The sequence below is a fragment of the Phyllostomus discolor genome, chromosome 1 (assembly GCF_004126475.2).
Source record: "Phyllostomus discolor isolate MPI-MPIP mPhyDis1 chromosome 1, mPhyDis1.pri.v3, whole genome shotgun sequence".
Classification (NCBI taxonomy): Eukaryota; Metazoa; Chordata; class Mammalia; order Chiroptera; family Phyllostomidae; genus Phyllostomus; species Phyllostomus discolor.
In genome coordinates, this window is record NC_040903.2 from 472499 (window position 1) to 496291 (window position 23793).

General features: G+C 67.8%; 1 protein-coding gene across 2 annotated transcripts; it reads left to right on the plus strand.

Moving 5' to 3' along the window:
- Window positions 1-4959: 4959 nt before the first annotated feature.
- MAEA (macrophage erythroblast attacher, E3 ubiquitin ligase) lies at window positions 4960-22817 on the plus strand. 2 transcript variants are annotated; one of them, XM_028503850.1, is made up of 10 exons: window positions 4960-5146; window positions 12633-12815; window positions 14672-14875; window positions 15926-16048; window positions 16599-16712; window positions 18797-18873; window positions 19646-19754; window positions 21125-21258; window positions 21859-22054; window positions 22172-22817. In XM_028503850.1, the coding sequence occupies exons 1-10, from the start codon at window positions 5078-5080 to the stop codon at window positions 22265-22267; spliced, it is 1305 nt and encodes a 434-aa protein (XP_028359651.1). In that variant the 5' UTR covers window positions 4960-5077; the 3' UTR covers window positions 22268-22817. The 2 variants fall into 2 exon arrangements, with proteins under 2 accessions (XP_028359651.1, XP_028359652.1); XM_028503851.2 differs by lacking the exon at window positions 16599-16712 and having other exon boundaries at window positions 5017-5146.
- Window positions 22818-23793: the final 976 nt, after the last annotated feature.

A 23793-nucleotide genomic window follows, 5' to 3' on the forward strand; every position in this document is an offset into this window, starting at 1 on the left:
GGAGCACAACAGGCGGCCCGGGCCCGAGTCCGAGTCCAGAATGGAACTCCTCTGCGGATGGAGAGGTCGTCAGAAACGGCGGCGGGAGTGGCGGCCCGGCAGCGAGCCGGTCTGAGGTCCTCCCGCGCATCTCCGCGGGGAGCGGGTGGCGGGCGCCGTCGGAGCGAAGGCTGTCTGAGCTGGGGCGGCAGCCGCCCGGGGCCGCCCAGGCCCTCCCGAGAACCACGCCTCCGCCTCCCGCAGCATCCCCCCCGCTCCGTCCCAGGCTGCCGCAGCCCGCGCAGGCGGCCCCCCGTCCCTCTCCCGAGATCCAGACGTCGGGCAAGCTGCCGTGCCCCGCGGGGCTCGTGATCTCCACGGATACCCCAGGGGAGGGCCGCCGGCCAGCGCCAGGCCCCTACTCCGCCGGGCACCGAGGCCCCAGACCTCCGCGCGCCGCAGGAGGGAACCCCGTGAGGGGTTCCTCACGGCGGGGTGAGGGCGGGGCCCCGAGAGCGGCCCGGCGATTGGCAGGGCTCGGGCGACGTCACGGGGAGGCGCGGGGACGGGCGGGTATAAAGGCCGGCGCAGCCCGCGGGCGCGAGTCCGGTAGGAGTTGCTCCCCGTACCTCTCTTGCTGGCTCAGAGGACCTACTGGCTCCCGCCCATGCCCTGCGCCCCGCCTCCGTGTTGTCCCCGCTTTCTCGTCCTCTGCGGACCCTGGGTCCGCGCACGCCCTGCGGCCCCGCTGCTTGCCGCGGCGCCCCCACGGGGCGCGGCAATGCCGGTACAACGGACCCTCAGCCAGCCCAGGAGGGCAGGCCTCTGGCATCGCACCGGGCTCTGCACCTGTGGGCAGGGTCCCCGGACCCCAAGCCCGAGGTCTACCCCTGGATCTCCTGCCCCACACAGGGCAGCCGCTGACAACAACCGAGTGCCCTGGACCCCTGCCCCCTGCCTACCGAGAGGAGGCCACGCGGGACACGGCTCACAGCGTCGTGGGCCCTGGCTGACAGGAGCCTGAAAACCAAGTTCTGCCGCTTGGACCTCCCGCTTCACGCCAGGCAGCCGCCCGTCCCTGCTCCTGGCTTCCAGGACCCCACCCACACACTCACCGGGTGTCCAGCCCCAAGGCATCCTCCGTGTTCTCTGAGTCACCACCTGCCCGTGGCCGTCGGGCGAGGTGGCTGGAAGAGGCTGCTGTGTGGTAGAGGAGAGCACTTCATACCAGTCCTCTGTCACCCAAGTACCAAGGTGTCCCCCAGGGAATCAGTCCAGAAGGAGCAGGTAGGGAGGCCAGCCTCCTGGCCACCTGGGTCCCAGCCACGTCCCTGGCTTCCAGGTAGCATCCCACCACCAGGGGAGGGAAGAGCCAGGCCCAGTGGCCCCTCTGGCCCCGCCGAGACTCAGTTTCTCTGGCAAACAGGTGAAACGAGACAGGAAGAACCACTTGAAGCCCAAGGCCGCCAGGCCAGGGGGAGAGCTGCCCTCCAGGTCAGAGGGGTGCTGAGCAGGGCGGGGAGGGGGGGTTGCTGCTTCTGCCAGCCATGGGCCCTGGTGGCCAGTGGTTGGTGGCCGACTGCTAAGGCCTGGCCAGTGCCGAGCTGCTGGTGGGCCCTCGCCTGAGGACCAACCTCAGCCTGACGTCCTGGTGGCATGTCACGGCGGGGGGGCTTTTTTCTTCTGGGGAGTTCTCTTGCTCATAGGGAGCAAAACATGCCCTTCTTTGAAGCAGGACCAGGCCTCTGGAAAGGATCCAGGATGCGAGGGGGCGGGGGGCAGGCAGGAACAGGTGTTGGAGGGTACCCAGGCCGGAGCGCAGGCTGAGGACACAGCTCCCTGTTCAGGTGCCGCACCCCTCCCGGCTGTCCGTGCTCCTTCCCTGCGAGTGCAGCCAGAGCTCGGGACAAACTCCTGGGCCAGCGTGCGAAGCAACGTGTCCCCTTTTGGGGCGGTCAGGCAGCTATGTAGCCACTCTAGCGTCCTCTGCTCAGGTAAGCCACCGCTCCCCACTCTGTCACCACTTTTGCACATCCTTGCAAACACACCATCATGCTGGGGACCTCTCGCATGATGTGTGACTTCCAGCCCAGCTCTCTGCTGGCTTCGGTCAGGTCCCTGAGCCAGCTGCCCGAGGAGCCTCAGCAGCAGGCGGCCCCCACACAGCAGCCCCAGCGGGCAGCGCTGGGAGCCATGTCAGCCCTCGTTGGCCCTCCACTCCCTAGCAGTGCCTCGGGCCCCTGCAGGAGCTCCAGCACCCACCCACCCTGGTCTCCCTGGGTTTCCTGGAGCCTCTGCTGGCTCTGCTGGAGTTGGCAGGCTCCCCACAAACTGCCACTGATTTGCACGTTCACTCCCCAGACTCTCCCCAGGACTAGACACGCGTGCTCGCAAAGATGTCCCATCATGTTTATTTGTGTGTCCAAGCGACAGGCAGTTCCAGGGTTCTCCTTGGTACAGTGAGACACGTGTTGCCATGATGCCCACGAGCCACTCTGCTGCAGGGTGAGCGAAGGCCACCAGTCGGCCAACAACTGTGACAAACGACACTCCTGGCCCACGAGGCAATGGAGGAAATGACACACTAAATTAATAAAATAGAGACTTCAAAGCATACATTTTTATTAAAAAATAATATCGTGGTAACCAAGTCACGCAGAAGTCTCCACAAGAAGATGGCATTGCACGCTGAGCAAACCTGGCCCAAACCGAGCTGGGCTTTCTGCGGCAGCCAGGAAGGACTGACAGTGCAGACGGGCGGCCCGGTGGCTGCACCCACAGCGCTGCCTGCTTCACGGCATCGTGTGTGCAAGGCGGCCTTCACTCACGTGCCTTCCGCTCACACCTAAGCCTGTGACTTGTTACTTCTCGTGTGGAACTGTCACACAAGTTAACCCTCATCTTGACTTCTTGGAGTACAGTATTATGGGCTTAAAAACATTGTTTTATCTACAGAATTGGGAATATTTTTAGTGTAGAATGTCAGTTATTTGTGCACCAAGCATATGATACTTACTCATTTTTAAAACTATGCCAAATGGCAGCCATGGGCCCTGGGACCCACCTGCTCCTCCACCAGGGTGGGAGCTCTGCGAGCACTCCACACCGAGTTCTTGCAGCCCAGCCCAGCCTCTTGGGCTCCAGCCAAATGGCCACTGTCAATGTCCAGGTACATGACTACAGTGGCAGGCGTGTTGTGACATAGTGCGTCAGAACAATACTCTGTACACCCAAAACTCACACAGTACATGTCAGATGTTTTTCAGTTTAAAAAACATCCAGTTCTGTGAACCTGGAGAGAAGACCTGAGGCCTGAATGATCGAATTGCAGAATCCTGTTGGCACAGGTGTGGTCACGTAACTTCAGGATCTATTTTATTGGCCACTTAGAAGGCTAAGCATTTTATTTATAAACGTCTGAAATTTGAAAACAAGGTTAAATAATATAGTTTCCCAAAGCTGCATGTGCTCATTTCAGGTTTAGTTTTTGTGCTTGAAATAAAAGACAGCTTTGCAGAACTCCCGGGCAGGAATGCTACAGTTCCGATGATCTGTGGTTTGATGAGCTGATCAGTCTCAGCTGGTGACATCCCTGTTCTCCTTGGTGAAGGTTTAAAAAACTGGAGCCTAACTGCCTTTTTCTAGTCACACCAACACTGTGTTCCAAATGTCCCCTGACACGGGGCTCCCTCTGCACCCTTCTCACTTTTGCACACTTCCGATATCGGTGGGTACACGCCACGTGGTCTGTTCACCAGAAGGAAGAAGGCTGTAAGCGCTTCTGGTGATCCTGGAGAATCCGCGCCTGTGGCCACCATCAGGTGCGAGCGAGGAAGCTGGTGTGTCCAGGCCGGGCGGCCGCCGGGCATGGGGGCTTTGCAGAGTCCCAGCGGTTCCCACTCTGGGGAGGCAACTTCACTTGTGTCGCCTTAAGGGTTTTGTTCCAACACTAAATTTGTTGTTGTTGTTGTTGTTGTTTCAGAAGTGAGCGTGAAATGTGAAACATAAGACATGGTCTAATGTGAAAATCTAACTAATGAAATCTAATTTGTTTGCTATTTTTAAAACGGGGCCAGCTATATTCGAAAGTATAAGAATGTGAGATCGTTGCCCTGACCGCGGCGCTCGGTTGTTCGGGCGTCCTTCGCAAAGCGAAGGTCCCGGTTGATTCCGGGCATCCCTGTCCGGCACACACCTGGATTCCAGCTTGCTAACCCGCACCGCCCCCACCCCCGCCCGTGGGTGCAGAAGAGAGGCAACGGATAGATGTGTCCTCTTCCTCCCTCCCTTTCCCTCTCTCTGAAAATAAATAAATAAAGTATTTTTATAAAAAAGATTGTAAAATTGTTGAAACCGGACTCCAGCACCGGGGGTTGCCAGAGCCTTGCCCCCGCCTCCCGTTCTGCTTCTGGAGCCGCTTTTCCTGTAAATTGGTTTTAAAGACCCCCCTGACCTCTTCCGATAGGAAGCCCGGGATCCACATGTGGACCTAAGCAGCTTTTAATCTGGAAATGGGGCCCAGCGGCCGCTGGCCTGCAGACGTTTGGCCACGTTGCCAGAGGAGACACTCGGGCTAAGGACCCACTAGTGCCACGAGGAGTTCCTGCCACCGGGGGTCCCTGCCACGAAGGGTTACAGCCTACAAGCGCGGCTCCGCAGTAACCCGGTCGTCCCCATACCCGCGCCCCTCCCAGGTCGCAGGCCCACCGGCCGCAGCTGTCCGATTGCGTCCCCCACCCATCCTACCCCTACGGGCTCAGGGAGGCCAGCGCACTGACCAGGGCAGCGGGACAGCCGGGGGCAATCCCGGGCCACGAGGCCACCCTGCCCCGCCCTGAGTTCAAGGAGGGAACCGCCCATCTGGTCTTGCCACGGATTGGCTGGACCAGAGGGAGACCAGCGGTGATTGGTCGCGTCCAATGCCTCTCGGCACGCACGCCGCGGCCGCGCCTTCTTCCGCCGCCAGGCCAGTGGGCGGACACGATTGGTGCAGACGTGTCGCCCCACCCACCCGCCCGGCCGCCCGGCCCGTGACGCCACTACCCGGCGTGCCGCGCGGCGCTTCTCCTCCGCCCGCTAATGTTTTGGCCGACTCAAGATGGCGGTGCAGGAGTCGGCTGCTCAGCTGTCCATGACCCTGAAGGTGCAGGAGTACCCCACCCTTAAGGTGGGTCTGCGGGCGGCGCGACCGCGCCTGGCTGGGGCCGGCGGGCTGCCGGGGGCGGGCTGCAGCCCGGGGCGCCGGGCGGGGTCTGGGGGCCGGGCTCCCCGGGTCCGTGGGGTCTGCGGGTGGGGGTCGGGGCGTGCGGGTCTGTGAGGTCCGGGGCGGGGGGCGGGCTCCCGGGGCCGGGGCCGGAGTCTGGGGCCTGCGAGTTGCCGCGTGTGCGGGGTCCGGCTGCCGGGGACCGTGGGGCCTGCGGGTGTGGGGGTCTGCGGGGCGGGGTCTGCGGGTGTTGGCTCGCGAGGTCCATGACTGTGAGGTCCGGGGGACCGGGCTTCCCGGGACGGCGGGGACGCGGGCCTGGCCCGGCGGGTGTGGCGAGGTGTGGGGAGTGGCCGTGGCTGCCCTGCCCGCCCGGCCTGCGAGGGCTTCGTGGCAGGGCGGGGAGCGCGTCTGCCCGGCGCCGCCCTCGCCCTCCGGGGCCGGAGTGTGGTCCCTGCGACTCCAGCAGCCTGCGTTGCCCCTCTGGCAGACCTGGCGTGGGGCAGGCTGGTAACGGGGCGAGTTGGGGTCGCGGGCGCCCAGCCTGAGGGCCCGACGATGGGTGGCCAGCTGCCCTCCGGAAGCTCCGTGTCAGGTGTGCGCCTCCCAGTCACTAATTAGGGACGTGGTAAGCAAAGGAGAGCCCCGATGGTCTAATGGGAGCCCATTTTGCGGTGTGTCACCAAACCTGAAATACAGCCCTTGCCACTTGGTTACCGGTTGGGTGACCTTGGATGGTCACTTGGCCAAGCCGCATTCCATTAGGGTGAAATTGGTGTTCCCAGTGGGAGGGCCTGCCCTTGCTGCTTACTGGATCGGTGAAGGGTTTGAGGCTGATTGACTAGCATGAAGCACTTGGGAGTAAATACCTTCAAAGGTCAAGGTCATAATATTCCAGGGAGAGCCCTGGCTGGGCAGTAGTGGTCTGGATTCCTTCCCTGGGGGCCCCACGCCCCGCCCACGCTCGCGGTGACCCGTGGTGGTGGGTGCAGTGTGGCCGGGTTGCTGCCAGTCCTGCCCCCGGTCACCACTTGCTGGCAGACCCCCAGCTCCCAGGTGTTTCCTCCTGCCAGGCATGGGCGCTGGGAGCTCGGTGCCACCTGAGGGTGGGAGGGGGACGGAGACCGCATCAGAAGACACGGCTGGAGCCAGGCAGCCCTGCAGCGGTGTTGGCCCAGGGGCGGGCGTCCTGCTCACTGACACAGGACGGGCCCTGGAGCAGGCGCCCATCGCGGGACCTCTTTGGGGCGGTGCTGGTCAATGTGGGGCTCAATGTCCTCCTCCTGGGCGGGGGGGGGTGACTTTCGGAGTCAGGGGCGCCTCCAGAGGGGCCGTGCTGCCCGCCGACACCACTGCCTCCTCGGGCTCCCGCCTTGTCGGGCCCTCGCCATGCGGCACCCCTGCCCGCATGCCTCCCAGAGCACCAGCTGTGCGTGCGGGGCCAATGCCTCCTCCTCCTCCGGAGAGCTGGGCCTGCACGGCCCCCTGTGTCGGATGTATGGCCGCACGGACAGGGCCCTCGGTGGCGTGTGCCTGGGCCTTCCTGGGTAGCGCCGACCGGGTCGAGGGAGGACTGACTCCCGCTCGCTGCTCCTGGTTGTGGTCAAGGCACGGCTCTCAAACAGATGCCGAGTCGGGGAAACCCCAGTGGCCGAGGTGAGGTCGAGGCGAGTGTGTGGGACACCTGGGGTGGCGTCCGTGGGCAGCACTGGAGTTGTGCGTGGGGGAGCCGTGCAGGCCGTGCTGAAGTGTCGCAGACCCCAGCCCTGTCGACGTGACCTGGGGCGTTCCTGAGGCTGGGCCTGCAGGGCTCTGGGCTCGTGACGGGTGCCACGGTGGCAGGGCAGCTGGGGCGGGTGGCTGGCGAGGGAGACGGTGGCCTCGAGCACAGGGGTAGCCAGCACCCGTGAGGGTGTGTGAGCAGGACCACGTGACCGGCGCTGCCCTCGGGTTCCGGGCGAAGCTGCTGGGCCGGGCGAGGGCGCGGTGGGCGGGCAATGCCCGTGGGGCATTTCAGGCGTGACGTACAGTGTAGAGTCTCAGGCCTGGAGCGCACGTCCTGAGAGCTTTCTGAGGAGAGGAGTCGCCCACCATCGGAGCAGCTACGCACGGGGCCCGCGCCGGGAGCGAGCCTTCCATGGCGGCGGGGCCTGCAGAGCGCCGGCTGGCCGGGCCGGTGGTCTTGCCGCCCCTCCTGCTCCCACCCGCCGCCGCCTCGCCTGGCCCCTCACTTGGCTGGGCTTGATCTACCCGCCCCCACAGTCACTTGTGCTCGGGCCTCCCCCCTCCGCGCTGCAGCTCCAGCCCTTGGTGCTCTGCTGCCTCGGTTTCCCCCTCGAGGGGCTCTGGTGGCCCCTCCTGGGCCACAGCCAGTCCTCTCCCTGCCCCCCACCCCGTGTCTGGTCCGTGAGCTGTCCCAGGCACTGGGCGGCAGGCCCAGGGGAGGGCACACGGGCCTCCTTCGCGCTGGTGGCGGCCAGCTCCGAGCTGCGTGCGCGCCGGCTGACTCGGGAGGTGCCACTCCTCCTGCTCTGCCGTCACTGCCCTCTCTCCGGGGGCCGGGGCTGGATGAGGTGTCTGTGGGAGTCCGGAGAGGACAGTGTGGAGGGGCTGGTCCTGACGCCCCCCTTGAAGGCGACCAGAAGCGTGTAATTTCTCAAGGGGCCTATTTAAAATGGGGGGGTCTGACCCACTCCTGCACGAGGGGAGCCTCCCACAGAGTGCGTGCTCCGCCCGGAAAGGCCCACTCGGGGCAGCACGGAGCCCCGCTGCTGGGAGCCGGCCCCAGGCCCACGGCAGTTCCCCGGGGCAGCGCTCGAGGACTCGGAGGCGTGGGCGCCTGCACTTGAGGGGGGCGAGCGGCCCGGGGGGCCCCCCCCCACAGCCCAGAACCGCTGTGGGTGCAGCCTAGCGCCAGGCTGTAAGTGCACTTAGAACATTTGGAGGTTGTTTTTGTTTTTGTTAGTGTTTGCGTGTTTAATGTGTGGCCCAAGACAACTCCTCTTCTTCCAGTGGGGCCCAGAGACCCCACAGGGCTGGATGCCCGTGCTTGATAAGGTGGCTTTGCGATAGGCGTTGAGAAACCTTCGGGCGTTTCTGAGTTGTGAAAGATCCGAGTCCGCGCGCGGTTGGGAAAACCCTTCCTTCCGGTGCTGGCGGAAGTGGCCGAGAACGACGGTGACAAGTGAAAATCCGTCTCTCCGTCAGCACACACCGCCAGGAAACCCACGGCTAGTCCTGGTGACGCGGCAGAGACGCGCTCGCCGAGGCAGGCGGCGGCGTGGGGGGCTGTGTGGGGGCGGGGGGGGCAGCTCCCGCTCAGCTGCGACGACGGGAGGGCGTCTTCGTGAGCCGCCGTAGCGCAGCGCAGCGCAGCGGAGACGGCGTCGGCTCCCTGCGGGAGCAAGCGGGCGTCCTCCTGCGGCTGCAGCGCGCCCCAGCTACCAGGGGAAACCGGGGCAGCCCAAGCCCAGCAGACGCGAGCCTCTGGTGGAGCAGGTAAGGCGGAGCCGGAGTTGAGAAGCCAGGGACAGACTTGAACACTCCCGTGGGCCGGAAGGAGCTGAGTTCGAGCTGACGAGGAAGACCCAAGGCCGCCCCCGTGTGGCGCGTCGGACGCAGGCGCCCGCGAGACGGGAGGGAGGGAGGGAGACGGGTCGGGTCCCGTGGAACCGCTGGGTGGTGTGCGGGTGGAGGGGGTGAGTGAGCAGGCCCGTGGCAGTTACCGGGAGCCCCAGAACCGCACGGAGAAGAGCCCGAGCCCCGTGGCTTCACGGGTGAGTTCTGTTCCGTGCTTGAAGAAGACTTGATAGGGACCCTAGACATGCTCTCCAAAAAAGAAAAAAAATAAGAAAATAAGAAAGTGGCATTTCCCCACTCGTCTGCGAGTCCATGTCCCCTGACACCAGAGCCAGACACGGGGATCTGAGAGCCACCAACCTCGCTCTGCACGAGCGAGTGCGGGTGCTGGGACCCACGCAGCCCGGGAAGCAGGCCCGACAGCACGCCACCGCGTGGTGGAAACTCCCCCCCACACGCGCGCGCGCGCGCTCGTGTGCATGGAGCGGGAGCGTCCTTCCCTGCCCTGGTGGGGGCGTCTGCGGAAGCCCACGGCCGGCGCCAGGCTCCCGCTGAGGCCAGGCGCACTGTGAGGATCTCGTCCCTCACCGCCGTCCAGCGCTGTCCCGAGGGGTCTGACCAGGGCGGTGGGGCAGGAGGGAGATGGAGAGAAGAGGCAGCCCTGCCTGCCCGGGTCGCGGGCCAGGTCCCCGGGGGGGGGGGGGGGCGGGGGGCGTGCGAGAGGCGGTCGGTCAGCGTCTCTCTCTTGCGTCGGCGCTCCTCGGACTCCCGCCCGCCCTCCCGCCCTCTGTCTTCCACGGCGAGTGAGTGAGACCTTTGAGAAAGCGAAGGGGGTGGGGCAGAGTGTCTGTGGACGAAACGCTCTCGCACGTGGGGAATCCCAAGGAGGACAGGCGTCCCGGTGAGAACCGACAAGCGGGAGGTCGGCTCCGCGTGTCAGATGAGTGGAAGTCAAGAAGGGAGTCAAGAAAACGATGTTGTGTGCAGTGGCCCAAGAATGCAAATGTGTGTAGGGGCCGAGACTCGCTGTCGAGACAACAGTGCTTCCCAAACTGACCTCCAGGTCCGGCGCAGTCCGGGCGTAACCTGTAGCTGGCGCTTCCGCGGAGACTGGCCGGCCGCTCCTGGAATTCCCGCGGGAAGCACGGCGCCCAGAACCAAACTGCGATGCGCGTCGGCTCAGGCTGTCGTGAAGGACCAGGGACCGGCCTCGGTCCTGGCGGCCGGCCGCCCCGGGGTCGGGACGCGGGGAGGCCTCTCCCAAGTGCAGGGCTGACCTGGCGGGAGGTGAGAGCCCCCCAGCCCCGGTGAAGGGCCCTGGTCCCGTGCGTGCGAGAGGCTGCTCCCTTGTGACTCGGCCGCCGCCCAGAGGCTCGGTCACATCAGGGTGGGGTGTTGGCAGGAGCTGGGGGGGCGCCTCCTGTGTCTGGCCGACCTCCCCCGTGTTCGCCGGCACGTCCCGCCGCGGCCTGCGTTTCGAGGCTGAGCCACGCCCCCGTGTGCGACCGCTCGTCCTTACCCTTCCGCCTGCAGCTGGACACTGGGGCTGCCCGGTGTGCCAGCCCCTGCGAAGGGTGCTGCGGTGGGCGTGGGGTGCACACGTCTCTCTGAGACCGTCGTCTGTGCTCTGGGGTGCGGCGGCCCCCCAGCGAGGCGGGTCGGAACTTCCTTGTGTCTGTTTCCAGCACACACACACACAGTTGGCCCTTCGTGCCCTTGGGTGTCACACCCACGGTCTGACCAGCCACTGCTCGGAAACAGGCTTCCGCTCTGAGGTTGGGAATCCGCCACGTGGAGGGCAGACCCACGTGCACGCAGGTTTCCAGCTGCGCTGGGGTCGTGCCCTCGCCCCGCCGCCTCTCGAGGGTGCGCCTGCCGTGCCCCCCGGGAGAGGTTGCACCCGCCCACCGGTGAGGCCCCTCCTGTTCCCACTGCGGCTGCTGTCCGCAGTCCCCGCTCAAGGCCCCGACCCCGCGTCCCTCCCGCGCTCGCTCTTGCTGTGGACCGGCCATCCGTCCTCGCAGGTGTGCGCTGGCGCCTCCCCGAGACGGCGGCGCCCGGCACCGCGGTGCATGTCACCAGGGGGCGGCGACGCCGGTCTGAGGCCCATGCCTGCGGCTCCCTCCGGCGCTCGGGCTGGGCCAGCTCCCGGGCGCCCCGCGTGCCGACCGACCGCCCCGCGTGCCGACCGACCGCGGGAGTGCGGTGGAGGCACGCGCTCCTCTGCTCCCGGCCGCCTCACCCCTCTGGGCGGCTCCGGCGCGTCTCGGGGCCTCGAGTTCCGCGTGGTCGTCCTCGTCTGCTGCCGGCTGTGCGGCCCATGCTCCTCGGGGCAGATTTCTGTTTACTTCTCAGAAAAATCCCCCAGTCGGTCACCTTTCTAGTCGCGTCGTCCTTGTTTGTTCAGGCCGAGCCCTGCGTCCCCGTTCCGGCTGACGTCGGCTGACGTCATCGGTCTTCCTCCGCGTCTTCAGCCGCCTCCCTCCCTGCCTTCCTCGCTGTCGGTGGTCGCGTCTCCCGCTCCGCGCGGGCGGGAGCGTCAGGCTCCACCGAGGCCGGTCTCTGGGCCAGTCTTCCTCCCAGGGGTCTGTCCCTGAGCATCCGAGGGATCCAGAGCTCTCCCTGGTTCTCGAGCGGCGGCTTAGTGTGGTTCGGGGTCCTCGGCGTTTCGGGAGTTCCGCCCCTCCCTTTGGCGGCAGCTTCTGGGGAGGAGGAGCCTGGGCAGGAGCCGTGGTAGCAGCACCGCAGCAGGCGGGTGTGGGAGGGGCCGGGAGGCCCACCGGCCTGGTGCCCTGGGGGCGGGAGGCCGGGGGCAGTGGGCACCAGAGGCTGCCCCACGGCTGGGCTCGGCGCGCTCTGTTCACCGGAGCGCGGCACGTGACCTCTAGGAGCCCCTCCGGGGAGTGGGTGTTGGTTGCACCCCACCCATGGACCCTGTCGTCGAGCCCAGGGCATTCATTCCTCAGGTCCTGGGCTCCAGCCAGACCGGTGGGGACTGGGCCTCAGCCCTGGGGAGCAGGCAGAGGGCGTGGGCCCTGGGGGTTGGCGGGGGAGGTCTTGCCTGGGAGGGGTGGAGGCAGGCAGCGCAGGTCCGGGCCACTGGGAGGGAGTTGCGTGGAGGCGCAGGGGGCACTGAGGTGACGGAGTGTGTGCAGCTGTGGGGTGTGGGCGGCGCCGCCACACCCCAGGGCGGGCGCCGGGGACCCTGGCCCCCACGCACACCGAAGTTCCGGTTACCTGCACCCCACGTGTGCACTGGATCTGAACCGGTTTCTTCCATGGAAGGTGGAAAAGCCCTGGCTGGGTGGCTTTTTATCTTTGTTACCAGTCGGCTGGAGAGACGGCCCTAGACCAGAAGGTCTCGGGCTCAGTCCCCAGTCAGGGCACAACCCAGGCAGCAGGATTGCCCCCGCGCTGGGACACGTACCCGCGGCGACTGACGGATGCTTCTCTCTCGTTCTCGGCCCCCCCCACCCCCCCACTTCCTTCTCTCTCTAAGATCAACAAAGATGTCCTCGGGTGAGGATTCAAAAAACATTGAAAAGTTAAACTGTATCTTATAATACAAGTTTTGGGGGCTGGGTACTGGCGATGCCCTGCTGCCGTTTGGAGAAAAGCGGGACTGGACGCCGCGCCCGGCCGAGGCGCTCGCCGGGCATCGGCGCCGTGCGGGGTCCGCCCTGCGGGTCGGGGACAGCGTGCGTTTCCGTGTTGGTCCCGTCACCCGGCAACACGGGTGGCCCAGCACCCGCGCCGGGCTCCGCGGGTCCCAGTCAGGTTTTGGGGGGGACATATGTGTGTTAGAGAACCGGGACCCTGGGCCGTGCCATGTGGGGCCCGCCACCCCCTCCGCCTCGCCTCCCCCCTCCAGGTGCCCTACGAGACGCTGAACAAACGCTTCCGGGCCGCACAGAAGAACATCGACCGAGAGACGAGCCACGTCACGATGGTGGTGGCCGAGCTGGAGAAGACCCTGAGCAGCTGCCCGGCCGTGGACTCCGTGGTCAGCCTGCTGGATGGCGTGGTGGAGAAGCTCAGCGTCCTCAAGAGGAAGGTTGGTGCCGGCCGCCTGGCGGTCCCGAGGGTGGACCGTCATCGCCTGCGGGACCTGAGACCGACTGGGGTCAGGCCGTCCGGGGGGCCGTGGGCAGGGCCGGTGGGGGGCCGTGCCTGACAGCTGTCCCCGTCTGGCTGCTGGCAGCCCCGCCCCGTGTCTCTCCCAGTGGGCCGGGCCCCCACGGGCCTCGGGGTGGTTGCACGTTGGTCTGCTGCTTCTGGGAATGGTAGATGGGGTGTCTGCACCAGTGTGCTCGCTGGAAACAACCCAACATGTGACCTTTTACTTGTTTTTAAGAATCCTTAGCTGGGGACGTGTGTGCTGGTCTTAGAGAGGGGACAGGAGGGCGAGAGAAGGTCAGTCGGACACCTCCCGCATGCACCCCGACTGGGAATGGGACCTGCAGTGTCACGTGGGCTGCACGGGACGGTGCTGCGGTCACCAGAGCCACCGGCCGGGGCAGAGGCACGAGAGTCGGACGTGCCTCCCTGAGCGTTTCAAAGAGCTGCTGAGGAGACAGGAGTCACCGGGAAGGCAGGGGTCACAGAGGAGCCAGAGAGGGTGCGCCGGCCACGCCAGGCTCATGGGGGCCCCTCCAGGGCCCACTGCAGGGACCCCGCAGCACTGCCCCTCAGGTGAGGGCACCCTGCGGACGCCCCGACACAGCACTGCAGCCCTTCAGGCTGTGGGAGTGGGCCCGGCCGGGGGGCCTCCCGGCGCCAGGCAGCGGACGCGGGTCTGTGGCGTGCACCCAGTGACCCGTGCTCGGGGCCCAGGCGCGCAGACCTCAGAGACAGGTTGTCAGAGACCATCGTCCACGCTGTGCTTCGGGGTGAACCCACGTTGGCAAGTGCAGGCAGACAGGAAGCACGGCAGGGACTCCGCGTAGAAAGAACCAGGTGAAACTCAAGGAGTGGAAACCTCAGGTGCTTGCTCATAGCGGACGCTCTGGCACTTCTGCCAGAGACGGCCGCGGTGGGGGTCGGCGAGCTGTCCGGCAGGCCCGAGGGCGTGTGCCGGGGGCAAGCGCCGGACGAGGAGCCGGAAACCCAGGAGGGTCGGAGCCACGCGTGTTTGCCCATGTCTGCTGGGGGGCGGGCGGACAGGTGGGCGCAGGGGCGGTGCAGGGAGCAGGGCCCGTGCATGGCCAGGACGGGGAACAAGAGCAAGCCCGCACGGGCTCTGCACACGGAAGCAGTGGAGTCGGCGTGAGGAAAAGCCACCCTGGAAGAGCGGCAGGCACCCCAGCAGCTGCCCTGGTGCCGGCAGCTGGGAGCCAGAGCCGGGTGCCGTGGCGGAGAGTGGAGAGCGGGCCCACGGGCCCTGCCTCGGTCGGGGGGGGGGGGGGGGGGGCGTCACTGTCTGGCTGTGCTTTTTTCGAAAAAAACTGACTTTAATGAAAAAAGTATCACAACAGATCAGCTTATAACGACGAAAGGTTTAGTGATGCCTGGCCAGGTGGCCCCGTGGTCAGAGCGCCATCCTGTGCACCGGGGTGGGGGTCCGTCCGGCCAGAGTGCCCACCTTGGCTGAGGGGCCGTCCCGCGTGGGTTCCTGGTGCAGGCGCATGAGGGAGGCAGCCCACCCGTGTGTCTCTGTCTCTCCCTCCCTCTCCACCCCCCTCTTCCGATCCTCCTAAAATCAGTCAACGCGTCCTCAGGTGAGGGTTGAAAGAGATTTGAGTAAGAAGCTGTAACCTGAAAAGCAGACCCAGGTGGCCGCAGGGCAGCAGAACACCCGAGCCAGCAGCCACCGCGGAGGGGTGCAGGGCCTGGGGCGGCGGGCGTGGCCGTGGGGAAGGCGTGGCCGTGGGGAAGGCTCGGCCTGAGCGCGCTCTGGGCCCCTGTTCTCAGGCGGTGGAGTCCATCCAGGCCGAGGACGAGAGCGCCAAGCTGTGCAAGCGCCGCATCGAGCACCTCAAGGAGCACAGCAGCGACCAGCCGGCGGCCGCCAGCCTGTGGAAGCGGAAGCGCATGGACCGCATGATGGTGGAGCACCTGCTGCGCTGCGGCTACTACAACACGGCCGTGAAGCTGGCGCGGCAGAGCGGCATCGAGGTGCGCCGGGCGGGCGGGCAGGGGCGTGCTCGCGGGCCGCAGCCCCGCCCTGGAGCTGCTGAGGGCCCCGGGAGCCCCGGCGAGTTCCAGGCAGGAGTGCTGCCTGCCCCGCCCCCACCTGCGGGCTGGGGCTGCTGGGGCGGGCCTGTGGCAGGGAAGGCTGCGCTGATGTTTTCTGCGGCTCCGGCGGAGCCGACACGGGAGCGGCTTGCTCTCGCCCTCGGTCACAGCTGCCCCAAGCGGCGAGCGTCCCTGTCCCCACACTGTCCCTGTCCCGATCCGAGGTGGTGTCTGTGACCCACATCCACAGAAGGAACTTGTTCCGTGAGAGCGGTCCTGCCCTGTGCCGCCCGTGGAGACCCGGCCCGCAGGGAGCCCCCACCCTGACCCCGCCCCTTCTGGGGCTGCACCCGCGTGTGGCTCCCACCTGGGCTGGGCCGGGCCCGGTGCTGAGCCAGTCCCCGTGCAGGACACTGCCCGCACCCAGAGTCCCTGGGGTTCCCCCGAGAGCCGAGGGCCTTTCCTGGTGGGTGTTGTCTGAGCCCAGAGGGAGGAGAGAGGTGCCGCCGAAGCTCCGCCTCCCTCCCGCGGCTCCCGCCTTCCCTGGCGGCGGCGCACTGGTGGTCTCGAGCCGGCGGCGGGGCGCCTCCTTGCCGGCTGGGCGTTCTGGGCGCCCGGCTCTGCTGGGACCCGTAGGCTCAGCAGCCGCGGCCCCACCCACGCACCCTGGTCACCCCACGTCAGACATTTCAAGTATAAATGAGTCCTCAGAGGGACACACTGCGCAGAGCGGGGGAGGGGGTGCTGGCGTGTCCAGGTGTCCGTGTGTGGGGGCAGGGTCCGGTGCGCGCCAACCCAGGTTCTGCTGGGCTGGCCCCTGCAGCCCGGCCTGGCCACGTACAGAGCTCTCTGCGCCCACGGGAGCTGACTGGCCGGGGTGCACGGCCGAGGTCAGAGTGGTCCCTGCGGGCGCTGCGGAGGGGGCTGGGGGGGCAGAGGCTCCGGGGAGCCGGGTCCTGTGCGCTGAGCGCGCACCGCTTCCTTCCGCAGGACTTGGTGAACATCGAGATGTTCCTGACGGCCAAGGAGGTGGAGGAGTCCCTGGAGAGGCGCGAGACGGCCACCTGCCTGGCCTGGTGCCACGACAACAAGTCCCGGCTGCGCAAGATGAAGGTGCGCCGCCCCGGGGGGCGGGGCTCTGCCGCCTGCTGCTGCGGAGGAGGCCTTCCGTGCGGGGCCTCGGCCGGGTTGCTGGGTCTGGGGCGTTTTGGGTGGCGCGCCCCTTTCTGCGCTAGGTCTTGGGCCGATGTTCTAAGCATCACGCTCCGTGGCAGCGAGGCGGTGACCTCATGTAAGCGCTTGAGGGGCTGGGCGCTGGGCCGTCCTGCCTCCGCATCATCACGGGGTGCGGGGAGCCCTGGGCGGAGCCTGGTGCTGGCCTGCCTGGCGCCGAGCGTCGGGCCGGGGTGGTCTCGGGCACGGCTCTCTGAGACCCGCAAGCGGCTTTGGAAGGGGACTCCTCCGCGCAACCGGAGTCCGAACCTGCCCGGGGAGCGGTGTCGGCACTGGGGGCTTACAGGAACATGCAGCGTGCGCTAACCCTCCCGCCTCCGTTAGAAAACTCCGCTGTCTGTTTTCTGAACCGAGCGCCTCTAACCCTCCCTGGTTGCGTTTGTCGTGTGCACATGGTGACCAGCCAAGGGTGACACTCTCTGCCACTCAGGGCCGCCAAAGCGAGCATGACGCGAAGCCGGGACGGAAAAGTAGAGTGGCCAGTGGCTCCCCTAAGGAAAGTGAGGATCTTGGTATGGAAACCCTAAAAGGAAAGCCAGAATTGGTACGTAACTCCCGCCCCGCCCCCCGCCCCAGCCCCCGGCCGGCGTGCTGCTCGCAGAGCGGGAGCGGGTCGGAAGGAAATGGGCTTCCTGTCTCGGCAGGCGTCTCTGCAAGCCCGTTGCCTCCCGGACCCACGGCTGCTTGGCGAGGGCGCGCCCACTCGGGTGCGCTCGGCCGGGGCCCGGCAGCCACGTGCGGGCAGGCGGGCGAGGCTGGACCCGCCGAAGGCCGCTGACCTCGAGAGAATGTAGCCACCGGAGAGTGGGCTTGGAAGATGCCCTAGTGACTCGGCAGTGTGCGTGCCAGATGACAGTGTGTGTGTGTGTGCGCGCGCGTGAGCTGGCGCACAGCCCCGCACGCAGACTGGGAGGGGAAAGGCGCCTGGGAAGGCCACGCCCGGGCCGGCGGGATCTCGCCCGCCGGGACACAGAGAGGAGGGAAGAAACCCGGAGGCGTGGTTTCAGGAGGTCAGAAGGGGCATCTGAAGGGGGCGGTTGTGCCGAGGCTGAGTCCAGGGCGTTGCCTGGGGTCTCCGGGCAGGTGAGGGTGTGCGCGCAGGGACCCGTGACGTGCTGTGTGTCCCTGCAAGTCACAGGCAGTGCAGGGCGTGGTCGGCGTTCCGAGCTTCTCGGTCACCTAACCGCGGTGCTTCCGGGCACAGGCGGTCATCTGTGCGCGGCCTGCAGCCGGTCCTCGACCTCTGCGCCAGCGGGCTCTGACCACCGAGGACGGTGGCGCCGTGTCGGCAGGGTGCCGCCAGGTCGGGGCTCGGACCTGCTGTGTCTGGAGGTGCAGCGGGTGGGGCAGAGGCCACCACAGCGCACAGACACGCCAGCATCGGGGCTGTGACCTGGGCGTCCCCGCAGCGCCCTCCCAGGGGCTCTGCCGCTTTGAGACGGACGCCTGGGAGGCAGGCGGATTGGGCCTGGGGAAGGTCCACCCCGCGTGGAGGTGGGGGGAGGCACAGGCGGGGGCCCGCCTGGCTGTGAGCGCCTGTGGTGTGGACGTGCGGGCGCCAGGTAAGCGCCTGCACCTTTGCCTGCAGCAGGGAGCATGCAGCGGCAGGCGCACCCCCCCTTGTCTGGCTCGGGGGCGGGCACTGCTGGCGGTGGGGCCGCGTGCGGTGGGGGGCCCGGGCGGGAGAAGCAGACGCACGCGTGGTTGGTGGGTGTCGAGTGTGGGCGTGTGGGTGGTCTCCGTCCGCACCCCGTGGGGCTGGGCGCTGTGGTGCTGGAGCCACAGGCCCTGCGTGTGGCCGGCGTGCCGAGTGCCGCCTGAAGCCACTGAGAGGGGTCGCGGCCGGCGGCTGCTTGTGCGGGCAGCGCGGTTCCCGTCTGCGGGCACAGTGCCTGCCTCCTCCCCTGCCCCGGCCACGGCGGTTTAGCCCAAGCAGGCTCCAGGTCACTGCGACCCCCAAGTGAGTGTTCGGGTGCCTGTCCGGAGCACCTGCGGGTGGTGCGCAGAGCGCCTCAACCTCCCGTGCGGCCACCGTGCTGGCCGTCCCCCAGGGCCTTGGGACCGGCCGTCCTCTCTCCCTGCACTGTCCTCCCCGGTGTTCGAGTGCCTCACCTGCTGGCCCCTCTTCCCCCCAGGGGCCAGGCCGCAGCTCGGGGATGGGCCTGCCTCCCCGTGCAGCCCCTGTCCTGGTGGGCCGACGGGAGGTTGGGGCGGGTGGGACTTGGACTCCGTGACTCGGAGGCCGGCGGCGGCGAGGGCCCGGCAAGGTGCAGCCTGGAGAAGGGCTTGGGGCAGGGGGCCCTCGGCCACCTGCTTCCCTTGAGCTGTTGTGCCGCACACACGGGATTGCCTGTTTCTGCCCCAAGGTCACCCCTGTGAGGGTCGCCCAGCCGGCCCCGTGGGTGGCAGTGCTGCTCCGGCCGCGCTTCACCAGGAGGGGCCGGGCCTGCAGACGCGGGAGCCGGCAGGCCACAGCCCGCGGTTCGGGCCGGGGTCAGGGTGCCCCGGTGGCTCTGAGCCTCCTTCGCAGGCCCTGCATGCACGGCGTCCATGGGGTCGTCCGTGGGGTCGGCGGGGTCATGGCTGGGGGGGCCACCATCCGAGCCTGCGTCCCATCTCTGCCCCCAGAGCTGCCTGGAGTTCAGCCTGAGGATCCAGGAGTTCATCGAGCTCGTCCGGCAGAACAAGAGGCTGGACGCCGTGAGGTGCGCGGAGGCGGGTGGGCCTGCTGTTCCGGGGGCCGGGGACGGGCCCCTCAGTCCAGAGTCCCAGGCCACGCTGACCACCCGCCCCAGGGGGAGGGCATGAGGGGGGAGCCAGGGGGCCCTGAGCTCTCTCCTTCCTCGTGGGAGGGGCTGCGGCTCCTCATCTCGGGAGCGCCCCCACACGCCGGGCCCTCCGCTGGGCCCCAGGGCCCCGTAGGCCGGTGGCTGGCCCTCCCCTGAGGGCATGGGAGGGAGTGGTGACGGCACGCAGAGCGTCCAGGGCCTCCTGGGACCGTCCCCGGGGCAGGCCTGGCGGTCCAGGCAGAAGGATGGCGACGGGGGCTGGCTCTCCCGCAGAGGGTTCACCCAGGGCTCCTGTCAGGGCAGGGTTCCCTGGTGACGGGGGCGCCTTTGGGAAGGGGGCGGGCATGCAGGCCCAGGAGCCCGGTGCCCCGTAGCCCAGCGGCTCTGCTGTGTGCCTGGGGTCTCCGGGGGTCGGGTGGGCGGCCACCGCAGACTAGGAGGGCTGCGCTGTCCAGTCCCTGGGGGCCGGGCACATGCCCGGCGCTGGGTGTGGGGTGCCGGGCCTGCCGCAGCCCGGGGTCCTCGCCCCTGTCCTCGGGGGGTGTCGGATTGAGCTCCCCTTCCAAGCGTCCGGGTGGGGGGTCTGGCCCCTGGGAGCCGAGCCCCCGTGCAGGTCGCTGAGTGTGGAACGAACTCAGATCCTTAAGGGGGAAATGCTGACTCAGAGGAACCACAACGCTTTTTCCAGACACGCCCGGAAGCACTTCAGTCAGGCTGAAGGCAGCCAGCTGGACGAGGTCCGCCAGGTCATGGGCATGCTGGCCTTCCCGCCTGACACGCACATCTCCCCCTACAAGGTAACTGGTGGCCACGTGGCCCTCACACACTCAGCCTGGGACCGCCGCGCCCGACGGGCCTTCTCCCGGTGTGGTCCCCCTTTGCTGCTGAGGGCGTGGGCCAGGAGAGCTCTCTGTGTGGGCCTGGCCAGCACGGCCCCTCCCCCGGGCCTCCCAGAGCCCAGCTGTCGCTGGGAGGCCGGCCCCGGGCGCAGGGCTCTTGACGCAGGTGCGCTCAGGCCCTTCCCTTGTGGCCGAGGCCGGCCGGGTGGGGTGGTCGCCTGTGAAACCTGAGGGCAGCCCCCCAACCCAACCCGCTGGTGCCTGCATCGCCCCAGGGCCCTCTCCGCGTGCCCAGGAAGACGTTCTGCCTGACGACCAAGCGGCGGCCTCTGCACCCCCCCCCCCCCCCCCCCCCCCCCCCCCCCCCGGCCGCCCGCCGGGCAGTGCTGGTCCCGCGGGCCCGTCCCCTGGGCGGGGTCGCTGGGCTGCGCCCACCCTCCGAGCGCCCTCCCGCGCCCCGACACTCTGCTTCCTGTCCGGGAGCGGCTCCCTCCCCCAGTCCTTGGTCTGCTGCCGCGCTGGACTGTGAAGGCTGGGGAAGGGGCTGCACCTTCAGCTCCCAGACCCTCCCTCCAGTGCCTGTGGGCGCCACGGGGGCGCCGTCCTGTCGTGACTTGCTGTCCCTCCAGTGTCCAGGAACTGGTCCCTCGTCCTGACTCGGCCACCGCTGGCCTTTCCCATCCGCATTTGCACAGTCCCCTGGAGACCGCGTTCCCCTCCCCTCGAGCCCTCCCCCCTCCAGGCTGCCCCCCGCCCGGCCGCCGCCAGGCGTGTGCCTGTGCCCAGCAGTGCCCTCTGCATGCACGCCCTCTGCTCACTGCGGCTGCTCTCACTGCAGCTGTGAGCGGCAGGGCACGCGTACCGCCCTCCTGGGGGTGGGGCCTGTGGTCGCTGCACGTCAGGGAGATCGGGGAGGCCCCGGGAGCTCTGATCTGGCATGGGGCTGCACCCCCTGGCTGGACTGCCTCCCAAAGGCCCCAGACCCTCCCCCCCCCTGCCCGTGCCCACTGAGCCCCTCGAGGGCAGCGGGTGGCATGTGGTTCCTGAGCTGCTCCAGGGGAGGTTTGTGACCAACATGAGAACGGCTGAACCTCTGGCTCAGGGTGGGGGTGTCGCCCGGGAGCCTTGTGGTGGCCCTTCACAGGCAGGCGCTGCCTCCCCTTCTCCCCCCCGCCCCCCCCAGGGCAGCAGGGCCCGGGAGCCAGCCTGCCCTTTTCCTGGAGCCCTGGCCAGCCGGGTGACGGGTGCAGCCCACGGGTGCCCTCCAGGAGTCTCGGCTCAGAGGGAGCGGGCCCGTGTGCCATCCCAGCCTCCGCCTCCCCTTGTAGGACCTGCTGGACCCGGCGCGGTGGCGGATGCTGATCCAGCAGTTCCGGTACGACAACTACCGGCTGCACCAGCTGGGGAACAACTCCGTGTTCACCCTCACCTTGCAGGCCGGCCTCTCGGCCATAAAGACTCCGTATCCTTCCGGGCTCACCCTGCCGCACGCCTGTGGACCGCAGCCGGAGCGGGGACCGTCCCGAGTGGCCCTCCCGTGGGGCTCCGAGAGCCCTGCGGAGCAGCGGCTGCCCTGGGGCCAGAGAGCTGCCGCTCTGCTCCGGGGCCTCTGGGTCCCCCCCCCAGTGTCCTGTGGGGGTCCCCTCTGGGGCCCCGTCAGGGCTGTGTGCCTCCTGTCACTGGTGGCCTGCAGGCCTGGCCCGTGATGGGACGGGGCAGCCCCCAGCCCGCTCTTGAGAGGAAGAGCCGGCTCGTAGCTCGCGGCCTCCTGGGTGCACCGAGGAGCCCCGGCTCGCAGGGCTCTCGCCTGTGTCGCGGTGGGTGGGCGGGCCGGTGGGCGGGGTTGGCTAGTGTGCTTGCCCTCTGCGCGCTCGTGCTGGGGCGGGGCCTGGCTGGGGGGCTCTGCCCGCCGGTTTCCTGCCAGACACAGGGCCTTCTCTGCCTTGGGAGAGAAACTCGGCTTGTTTTCCGCTTGGGGCTTGCGTGGTGGGGAGGGGTCTCCGTCCCCTGGCCTCGCCCTGGAGCCTGTGACCCCGCGACGCTTCCTTGACCCGAGACACAGGCAGTGCTACAAGGAGGACGGCAGCTCCAAGAGCCCCGACTGCCCCGTGTGCAGCCGCTCCCTGAACAGGCTGGCGCAGCCGCTGCCCATGGCCCACTGCGCCAACTCCCGCCTGGTCTGCAAGATCTCGGGCGACGTGATGAACGAGAACAACCCGCCCATGATGCTGCCCAACGGCTACGTCTACGGCTACAACGTGAGCCCGGGGGCGGGGCCGGGCCTCGGGGGGCGGGGCGGGGCGACGTGCCTGCGGCAGCGGGGGCGGCCCGTTTCCTGGTGGGCGGGCCTGACGCCTCCCGCTCTTGCTTCCCAGTCTCTGCTCTCCATCCGCCAAGACGACAAGGTGGTCTGCCCGAGAACCAAAGAGGTCTTCCACTTCTCGCAAGCCGAGAAGGTATACATCATGTAGGCCCGCGCCCGCGCCCGCCGCGGCGGTGTTCCTGTTTTTGCGACCAAAGATCCGTGGGCGGCGCAGACACTCGGGGCAGAGGATGGCGTGTGGACAGGCTTCTGCTTGGAGGCTGTTTCGACCGTAGGGTTTTGTGATGTGAGCCGGCTAGCTGGCGCTTCAGGAAGGACTTGACACCGAGGGGGACTCGGGAGTGTTTCGGAGACGGCTCCTCCCCGTGACTGGTGGCGGCCCTGGGGGACGGGTGTGTCCTGCCTGGGGGCTGGGGCTGGGAGCGGTGGCAGCCAGGCCGGGTCAGCCGCCTTCCCCCGCCCACCACCTCCCCCCTGCACGGCCTGTGGGGTCCTGTCACTCAGCTGCACACGCCACTGCTGGCCCCAACGAGCAGCACGGCCGCGTGGCCGCCAGGACCCGGGATCCAGGGAGCCGCCGTAGCCGACACCGCCGTCCGTAGAGGTTTGTACTTAGTGCTCAGTTCTGCATGTGGATGTTGCTTAGCGAATAAACTGTACATGTAAAACATGTTAATAAAAGGGTTTTCTATTTCTCCTTGTCGTGTGAGGCGGAAGCTGCTGTGCATTCTGACACCTCGGTGTCTGCTGTCACACCGTTTATGCCCAGTGCAGAGGGCGGGGCCCCTTCCGTGGCTGCTGGGTCCTCGGTGTGTCAGGAGACCTTGTGCCCTGCTGAGCCGTGCATCCATCCAGGTGCTGGGCCACCAGCAGGGCCCTCCCCGCCCTCCAAGAGCACCTGCTGGTCAGGAGCAAAGCGTGGCCCTGCCCCTTCCCGCTGTAGGCAAGGCCTCCTTGGACCCGTGCTCCTATCGAGAGGGTGCTTGGCGGGACCTAGTGTCCGGCCACGCAGCCCCCAGCCTGCCCCAGTCAGCACACACCAGGGACCTGGGGGGCTGCAGAGCGCAGCTGCACGGGGGCTCAGGGGGGGTGCTCCCCTGGTGAAGGGCCCCTGCCCTCTGCATCGGCCCCCAGGAGCCGCCCAGCTTGCTTTGACAAATCCCTTCTGGTTTGTGTGCCTTCCGTTGCCGTGGCCTGAGAGCGGGCGCAGACCCAGCCGGAGACCACGCGCCTGGCTGCTGCAGGACCCTGGGGCTTCGGGAGAGCCAGCCCCGCCCAGCCCCGCTGGCACCAGTGTGGGTCCCTGCTAAAGCTGCGGGTGGTCTCCCCAGGGGCCCCCCCAGCCCCTAGCCTCCCTCCACTGACTGCACCTCCTGCTCCTCGGCTGCTGCCCCCCGCCCCGGCCCACAGGAGGCGCTGGCCGTCCTCGCTGCCCAAACCTTGCCCGGGACCACGTGCCAGGGGCCACAGCCTGTGGGCTGTCGCCACCCTGCCTGGGGGAGCACAGCATGTCAGCAAGGCCGTTGCCGTGTTGAGAATGGACTCGCACACGCAGGCCCCCTGGGGCCGGCCCGTGCCACAGCCTGTTCTGTGTGCCACGCGTGCCCGTGGGGCTGCTGGTCAGGCGGGGGTGGCAGGGCTGCTGGGGGTGGGCCTCTGATGGCCACGTGGAGC